Source organism: Pseudophryne corroboree, chromosome 4 (genome assembly GCF_028390025.1).
Source record: "Pseudophryne corroboree isolate aPseCor3 chromosome 4, aPseCor3.hap2, whole genome shotgun sequence".
NCBI classification, from domain to species: domain Eukaryota; kingdom Metazoa; phylum Chordata; class Amphibia; order Anura; family Myobatrachidae; genus Pseudophryne; species Pseudophryne corroboree.
In genome coordinates this window covers 127,228,446-127,238,182 of record NC_086447.1, presented here as the reverse complement: position 1 = coordinate 127,238,182, position 9,737 = coordinate 127,228,446, and the positions used below count along the sequence as shown (strand labels likewise).

Here is a 9,737-nt window from a genome sequence, read left to right as displayed (position 1 = left end):
GTAAGTTCGGTTTTCTCGTTTGCTTATTTTATTATGTACCGTGTAATGAGTGCTGCGGATCCCTTGTGATAATAAATAGCGAGAAAGGGGGCAATGTTTCCAAGTAGTTCAACTGTAGGTCAGCAACATGTCCTTATGGCTAAAGCAGCCAGTCTGTAGCTTACATTACACAGACTCCCGCAAACCAAAACCCACCATGGTAAATTGCCTTCCGACAAGAGACCCTAGGGAGCCATATATACTCACAACACGTCAGTTGTAAGCACCAAGACCTTAACAAAATTAATAAACCATGGAATATTAAACCAGTATGCTTTTAAATTTCACCAACTCTAGGCTGCAGGTTATGTAAACCTAGACCAATAAGTCATCCACATTCCACACATTAGTGATCTGGTGGCAAGTGAGATAAGACAGCCAGTGTCACATTATGGCCATAAACTGCAGTGTTAAGATGTTGTGCACCAGTATAAATGTCTTGAATGAAGACTACTAAATCCAGTAAGGCACTTGTATGAAGCAATTATGCAATCCATGCTTTATCAAAATAACTGAAGTATTGAGTTTCAAGAACTGTCTTTATTTGTAAAACTGGTCAAACATTGACATTATGCCAGCCCACAAGCTACAAATGCTTGAAGGACAGCTGTGCGTCATTAAAATAAAAAAAAAATTCCATAGGAACACAAATGTGACCCCCATCTCACAGTCATCCATTTTGTTGCATTAATGTTAAACATTTACTCTACAAAAGAAAATTAAATAATGGTCCCAAAAAAATGAATCCTAAGTATAGGAGGTAATTGCTACAACTACATTAAATAAGTCTATACATTGACACTTGCTGAAGTACAGGCAGCAGATGAATGCTCTATTCCACTCTCCCAGGCACAAGTAATATGAAGAGTGTTCAACTCCGGCACATCAGGAAGAATACCATGTTCTTGGATATTGTGCATCAGACTCCTGAATTCAGGAAAGACAAAGGACATCAGTACAAGCAATATTTCACTTAGTTTCCTATAAAACCCGAAATCACCTTACTCTTACCAGTATGGTCTTGACATCACATAATAGAGGGTTGGTCTTTGGAACCCATTGAATGTTGAAGATGCAGCCACAGTGTAGGCCCCCATGTTCTCAAACAGCATCCAGTCTCCAACCTGTAGCTCTGGCAGATCAAACCGCTCAACTATACGATCCAGACCATCACATGTTGGCCCCCAAATGCTGCTAGAGTAGTACCTTTCATCTGATTTTGGCTTCTGCAATGACACATGGAACAGTTTAACAGAGTTAATACTTATAGGGTAGTGTACACAACTGGTCAATCACGAGACACCCCTTTGGGGAACATGTGATAGCCGGTGAATTAAGTATGTAGCCAAGTTACAGCAGTTCAACACTAAGCAAATTTAAAGCCACCGAATTTGTCACCATGTTAAAATACATTCACCCACACTGACTCATGCTTCAAGAACAGACAAGATCTCCGGCACGTTATCGGAGACTCACTAGAAGGGAGTTCTAAAGGTCTACAAGCAAAGAGTCCTAAATATTGTGCCAAAATAAAGTCATACCTTTTGAAGTACTGGTTTGACATGTGCGTGATCATACAAGATGCAGTTGAAAGAGCCATAGACCCCGTCATTTACGTAGTACATGAGAGTTGTGTCACTGGAACAGTCTTCTTCATCTAAAGTAGTGACAAATGCATTTTAAAGACAATTCTAAGAAACCAGTTTGACAAATAAGTTATGACAAATAAAGTATATACCATCAGAGCCAGTTTGCTCAGTCACCATAACCTTCTTTGCAATAATATTGACAGCCAGTGTGAAAGCAGATGCAACATAGTATCTCCCAGGCTCTGCAATTATTTTCACTCCAGAGTCAGCTGGGAAGTATTTATCCAAGGCAGGATTTATCACAGATGTTACCTGAAGGGAAGTAGAACAGATTCATAAGCAAGAGTCCGGGCATTTTAGGTCTCAAAATGCAGTAACTAGACTGTAGATGTTGCGAATTAAGGCATTCCTATACAGATAAGGTAGCTTTCCAAGTATATAGTTAGTCAAACTGCCATATAATTACCTCCTCAAATTTGAGCTTGACATCTTCTGATCCAGGGAATCCACCACCAATGTCAAGTAAGTTCATGCTAAATCCAAATTCTGCTCCCATGTCAAAGACACACCTGGCATCCAGGACTGCTTGCACAAATGTTTGTGGGTCTGTACAGCCACTACCAACATGGAAACTAAGGGAAAACAAAAAACCCACACATTACACATACTTGGGAGACTACAATAAATAGGAAAAATAGATGTGTCCAGGCAATTAGCGAAAAAAAAATCAAAACTTGGCTGGTGACTGTTTTGCACACCCCCTACTAAGCTCTGTATGAACAAAATTCAACAGTTTGTTAGGGCAGCCATTCATATTGAAGCAGCAAAAGCACCTGGTTTAGCTACACAAAGCAGCTAAAACCTGTCTACAAGTGGTTAGAGCGCCCAAACAATGGACTCTGCACACCACATTTAGTCTCGCACCTCAGGAGGCTGCAAGTGATCCCTCCTCAGCTATTGGGGGTAAATTTACCAAGATGGGAGTTTTATTTTAGATGGGAAGTTGTCCATATCAACCAGATTCTATGGGGGAGATTCAAATGTTTGAAAAGTCGGTTGGGTGTGTTTTTTTTCATGTCTATTAGATTGTTTTTTTTCCCTGACACCCAACTGACTTTTCAAACATTTGAATCTCCCCCTACTCATCATTTATCTAGCACCTTCTAAAAAGATATCTGGAATGTGACTGGTTGCTATGGGCTTATTCAAAAGATTTAAATCTGCACAGGATATAACAATTAAAGATAGATAAATGGATATTATTATACCAACGTAAGAGCCTACTTAGGTAATTAGTTCAGCAAATGGTTGGTGGTGCTCCCGGAAGATAGTTATAACAACTATGAAACATCGGGTGTGGTCTTTTGGAAAGGCAAAAGACAAAAAGCAACTATATGCCTTTTCCAGGGCACACTTGAAAATTGAAATTGTGAAATTATTAATACATAACTTATTATAGTATACTTAAAAAAGGCGAGAGCAAGCATTCATAATCTAAGAGCATTAGTACTCATACACATTGATATTCATATTTTAGGTGAAATAATGGTGCAAGTGAGCGAAAATAAGTAGTTCCTCATTCCAGAAAGGACGTATTCATATCCTCTATAATAGAGATTCTAATAGAATGAGGTCACTCCCTCGGGTCTGATAGGGTCCAATAATTATTGGAACCTAGGGTCAATTCCTGACCTTGAGGTTATATTGTGCGTGGGAGAATAAAATACCTACGGTACCTAGTATTCCCTGGTGGTTCCCCATCCAGGTACTGACCAGACCCTGCAGTGCTTGGCTTCCAAGATCAGACAAGTTTGGACATACTCAGTGCGGTCTGACAGTAGGTGGATAAGTCTCCCAGGTGCACCGTATTCCAAATATGTGGGGACCCACAGGTGTCAGTAACAGTATCGATAAGTACTTCTTATCAGTAACAGTATCGATAAGGCTTCTTAAGTCTGCACTTAGGACATTCATTTGAAGTGGAGGAATGCAATTAAGTTATACAGGTAAATATACCTCACTCCGATGATATCCACATTGAGTTCCTTAGCACGTTCAAGTAATGTCCTGCAAGTTTTTAGGGTAGCCCCAAACTTCACACTTAGTCGACATACTGCTTTTGAGTCATCTGTGGCTATACGCAGAACGAGTCTGAAAAACAAAGACAGAACATTTATTTCTGACCTATCACTTAGTCAACTGGTTAGTTATGTTTTGCTAAATCAGTATTACAGACACTCAGCATCTAGAAATAAGTCAAAGGGGCAAAATCATTTCTGTGCACAGTCTGCTCCGTCTATGGCGGTGCAAGCAGAACCTGCCTATCACAACTGGCAGACAGCCACAAGTGAGCTGCTGTCAGTGTTGAACTGGATCTATCCAGTGTCTATCCTTTACTAGGACAAGGGAAGAACATTTCACTGCTGAAGTATCATCACTTCCTTAAGCAAACAGATTACATGAATTAGCAAACCCATTCATTAATTATAAATACTAGGTTGTTATGAGAGTTCAGCAACCTTATGGCATGATTTAGGAGGTATTTAGCTTAGAGAGAGGGAGAGAACTAACCTGTCAGTGTCTTACATTGAACAGGTTTGTTTAAAACCATGATTGAGAGCTGATTGGTTGGTACTTTAGCTCACATCTTTATCTCTTGCCACTTTAATACACACCTAAGAATACTCGGACATTAAGATAACTTACTTGGCATTAGGATGATTTCGTGCCACCTTCATTAATTCCACTTCACTGTCAAAAGTCATCTTTTCGACCCCAGAGCTAGCGGCATACTTTATCTGAGAGACTTGTTTACAAGGGTTTGCATAGATGATCCTCTCTGATGGCACACCAATACTCTGCACAAGCTGAATTTCAGTCTGTAGAAGACAGCATATATGAAGTACCACCATATGCCATGTTAAAACATTTAGTTAACAGAATATCAGTCAACACTACAAACCTTGCTGGCACAGTCAAATCCGGCCCCCAGGATGGAGAGAGTTTTTACAATAGCTTTGCTGTCATTGCATTTAACGGCATAAAAAGGAGTTACGCGTGGAAGGGCTTTATACCACCGAACATGCTTCTTCACAATATCGCCAAGATCAGCAACATAAAAAGCATCCTTGTCATCCTAAAAGAACAGTACAAGTTTAAGCTTCTTAATACACCTTTTAATTAGACATTTTCCAAGCATGCAGAGTCAATGCACAAGACTTACAGATAAGGACACTTCATTGATTTTCTGCTCCAGGACATCCCGGGCAGTAAAACCTTCCTCAAGGAAGCTGAAGTCAAAGTCTTCGTTGCTAAAGCTGTTCATTGTCTCAATGTTATAAGATCACAAGACGTAGAATGCAACAAACTGCAAACACAAAATAAAGCAAAAATTATTGCTGGGCTCTTATTGTACAAGAGGAAGCTTAAGCTGAATGTTTCCCTGCTGCACACTTACATGGACAAGTAAGAGATGGGGTTTATTACAATGAGAGCCTCAGCTTTGCTCCCAAGGAGGCTCTCCGGTGAAATAGAAGCCTGGCAAGTACAAAAGAAGACCTACGCTCTCAAAGGAGCCGTTCTTCTGTGCTGTACTGTTTGCGTTCTGCAAGAGAGAAAAAAAAAAAAAAAAAAGTGAACACTTTGTCAAAAGTCACCAGATGTTACTTCACATTCCCTGTCAAAGAGAAAAGCCACCACCCCTTACTAAAGCCTGTAAGGAGACACTGTGCGTCATGCTCCCAGCCCATTCATTGAGTGACTGAGCAACTCCACACCCCTTCCTAGAAGGCTAGCCGCGTGTCACATCAGCAAGCCGACAGTAAGTGACGCAGCCAATCACTGAGCAACGTCACAGGCTTTTACCATCCATAACCGCCCCAGTATCTGTCAGAATCTTTTTGGGGCAAATTAACTACATAGAGAGTCCCTTCACACAGATACTGTAATCATGTGTTAGGGCAATTTAGTTACATGTTAACTGAGGAGCGCTATGACAATGAGCAGAGTGACAGGACTGATCCTGCACTGTACCAGCTGTGTACAGCCATAGACAGAGCCACCAACTCTCACCCCATATACAGGAGAACCTTATTCCCTGACGCACACTATCCCATGAGCAGTCACTATTAAAGAGAGCAGTGCCCTCCCCACAGTGCCTGGGAAACCCCACATATGCTATTGCACCCAGCAGCATCACATCTGGCATGTGTCCTGTACAGGAGAGGGACAGCTATATAACACCGCACAGCTAGTTACCCGTCAGAGGGTGTGATAACCGTATAACCAGTATATTAATGTGTAATGGGGAAACTCCAGCGTCAGTATCAGGAACGCCAGCCATGGCCGCCCCAGGAGGACACGTGTCCCGCTCCATCACCTCACGGCTGCTCCCCGGTATACACTCCTCTCCCACAGCCGCCAGCACACCGCTGCAGTCACCGGCTCCCCGAAGGCAGACTACCCGCTGCCACCTCTCACACACGGGGGTCACTATATTACCGCACGAGGCTTACCTTAAAAAGCATTTACGAAAGCTGTACCCATCGAGGCACCAAATCCACCAGGAGAGAAAATAAGGCACAGGGAACGCGATACCAAGCGTCACACGGGAGCGGGACAGCGACCTCCTCACACACCTGACACCGATTGAATGACTGAGAGCAGTGAGGCCGCCTCACTGCCTTTTATAGCGTGGCTGCCGTTACCAGAGCGACGCGCCAGCTCAAACCAGCGCTGATCGGTTTGTTCCAGGCTGGGTGGGAGGGGCTTGGACGTGCTCTTGGCGCGAGGCCGGGCCGTTGGCTTCCCCCAGTCTTTTGTGACGTCATCGGCCGGAGGACTCTGCCTGAGACTAGAGTAGTGTGTGACGGCGCGGGCTGCATTGTATAGTTCTCGCTACGGTTATCGCTCTAGCCGCGCGCCCGTTACCTCATATTCATTCATACATTATATACATACTTACTGCTGTAAATTCCCCGTGAGTGGTGTCATGTAAATGTCGTCTGTATGTATCAGCGTGCGCCCGCTCATTCGCCGGATATTTCTATCCCGACTAGTTTTTACGCTTTTTAAAAAAATTTATTTATCAAGCGTGTATTATAGTCAAAAACATAAAATAATAATAAAATTAAAAAAAATCCACAGAGCATGTTAGGTAAAAATGAATACAATCACCCTGTAAATACAGCAAACAAGCAATGTATATAGTAATTATCTACACACGTGTTTATAAATTTACATCTAAAAAAAATATATAATATATATATACACACACACACATATGTATGTGTGTGTGTGTGTGTGTGTGTGTGTGTGTGTGTGTGTGTGTGTGTGTGTGTGTGTGTATATATATAAAATGTAAGTAAATAGTGTTTATTCCTCAGTAGAGCTGCCATATCATACCATAAACACAACATAGCCGAGGTCAATTTCAATTTTATTGCAAATTCATGTAACCCACTGTAATGTTTATGGACCATGTTAAGAAATCACACAAACACAGGGAGAACAAATATTTAACGATCTAAATAAATATATATATATATATATATATATATATATATATTTATACATATATATTTATTTATTTTTTAAACTATTAAAAATATCACATTACAAAATCTAACGTTTCGGGGCACGTAGCCCCTTTGTCAATTATATATATATATATATATATATATATATATATACACACACCATGGTGACAACTGACCCAGTGCTGCAGACTGGCAGAGCTACTCTACTCTCCATGTCACCTTAATTACTGATTACCTATCTACTAACTACTGCATTTCCTGTTCCTCTCTCCTACCATACTTGTTCCTTTTACGTCTTGTCTTGTGTAAATATTTGTATGGATTAACAATTACATTGACCCATGAGCCTGTATTAGGCTTCTAAAGTTAAAATATATTTTTTTTTATTAATGTTTTTTTCCATTCAGTAGGTACCACAAGTTATATACAGCACTGTACATGTGTCTAGTATTAGAAAAAAAGAGTATTTATACATAGCAGTAAACCTTGGCCAGGGAGTGGCTTGTATACAAGAGGATTGTTTGTGATTTTAACTGTTTCTACTGTAGCAGTGAATTATAACAATATTTCTTTTAAGGTCTTATGGGGATATTTATCAAAGCTTGAAGAGAGATAAAGTTGCAAGAGATAAAGTACCAGCCAATCAGCTTTTGTCTTACATTTTACGGACTGTGGGGTCTATTTACTAAGCCTTGGATGGAGATAAAGTGTACAGAGATAAAATACCAGCCAATCAGCTCTTAACTGTCATGTTACAGGCTGGGTTTGAAAAATTACAGGAGCTGGTTAGCTGGTTTATCTCTGTCCACTTTATGTCCACTCAAGGCTTAGTAAATAGACCCCTGTGTTTGAAAAATGACAGGAGCTGATTGGCTGGTACTTTAACTCTCATGATTTTCTCTCTATCCAAGCTTTGCTAAATACCCCACCTAGTGTGGTTTATGTGCATATTAATGAATAGTTGGAGTAGTTTAATACTAAATATATGTCACCAATGTAATTCTAGAGCAGATTTGAATATTTGAACCCAACAACACTGTGCAATGCGTGTTTAACAAATCCAAATAGAAACATTACTTTAGTTAGAAATACAGGTTTGTAGAATTAATAATCAGCTAATATATATCAAACAGCCTGATATAAAAAAAAAACATAATTGAAGACTTGTGACAGGAAACTGATTGACATTTATTTTATTTGGGGTTTTTTTTTTATGTGTTTTCTGCTCAGAAGTGAAATGATTTACTATTTATTTTGCAGTGGCTCTGGAACAGTACAAGTTGTGAAAGTCTTTGAAAACCTGTGTTCTCTATTTCTGTACAATTACATCCCGTTACTGCATGCTGCTTGCTTCCGCTGCAAGCTTCTGCTGTGTGAAAACACAAATGAATTATATCCTGACACACTTTTTAAAGTCACTGCCCCAAGATTACACAAGAGAATTTTCTCAGAGACTGCACATATAAATGCCAGAGTCATAGCAATTGTATTGTAAATAGTTTGTCGCTTTCTGGGGAAAGGAGGTTTGTCTTCAACTCTTCTGTCTTTATAAACAGCAAATAGGCTGAATAAGAAAAACAAAAACAAATGCAAGTGATTCTGCATAATAAAGGCAATGTTTGGCTTTTGCTGACAACTAAATACGGTAATTTATTCGTTTTTGTAGGTTTTAGAAAAGTAAATACTACATGTACATATTTCAATAGAGCTAAGAAATATAAAAATAAATAAAAAACATCACTGTTAAAAGTAAAGGGGCTACACAGTATACACTAGGCGATTTTATCCTAAAAGATAAACGATGATATATCGTTTCTTTTTATGCTTATATCGTCCAGTGTGTATGGGAGCTGTTCAGCAATCACCAATATTGAGATGACATGCAGCTCAACCCGTCAACGTCGGACTGAGCTGCATGTTCGGGAATGCTGGCGGTGACGTCACTGAACGTTATCGCTGAACGATAACGTTCAGTGTGTATGCACTATATCGTTCAACAATATAGTCGTTCACCACCGGCAACTTCCCGTCACGTAGTGTGTACCCGCCTTAAGCTTGGTCAATTACATTTTGATCTCTCTCAATCCAGTTCCTTCCAGTGTTTCCTCCAAGATTAGAGTTGGGGATAGTTATCAACATTTGTTGAAAGGTAAAATGGAGAGAGATAAAGTACAAAAACAATCTGCTTCTAACTTTCACTGTACAGGCTGTGTTTGAAAGAAAAGTCAGGAGCTGATTTGTTGGTACTTTATCTCTCTCCAATCTTTGATAAATATACCACAAATTAGAGAGCTGTTAACACATTAAGGGGCAGATTTAACAACAATTGATATTCTTGTTATCACTCATTACTAATCTTGAGCCAAATGTATTAAGCGTTAACAAGAGATAAATCTGAGACGCATAAGGAGAGATAAAGTACCAGCCAACCAGCTCCTAACTGTCATTTTTTCAAACACAGCCTGTGACATGGCAGTTAGGAAGCTGATTGGCTGGTACTGGAAGTCTTTTTCACCATTTTAAAAGTTGGCTGTGTGTTCCACCATAGCCTGGATGTTCAATAATAGGTTCC

General features: G+C 40.0%; 1 protein-coding gene across 1 annotated transcript; it reads right to left on the bottom strand.

The window, feature by feature from the left end:
• Nucleotides 1-559: 559 nt before the first annotated feature.
• Nucleotides 560-6,321, bottom strand: ODC1 (ornithine decarboxylase 1). Its single transcript, XM_063915419.1, has 11 exons — nt 6,143-6,321; nt 5,086-5,232; nt 4,852-4,995; nt 4,591-4,764; nt 4,335-4,507; nt 3,645-3,779; nt 2,095-2,260; nt 1,778-1,940; nt 1,581-1,696; nt 1,051-1,265; nt 560-966 (listed from the first exon to the last, which is right to left on the bottom strand). Exons 3-11 carry the CDS (start codon nt 4,951-4,953, stop codon nt 828-830), a joined length of 1,383 nt encoding a protein of 460 aa, XP_063771489.1. The 5' UTR covers nt 4,954-4,995; nt 5,086-5,232; nt 6,143-6,321; the 3' UTR covers nt 560-827.
• Nucleotides 6,322-9,737: the final 3,416 nt, after the last annotated feature.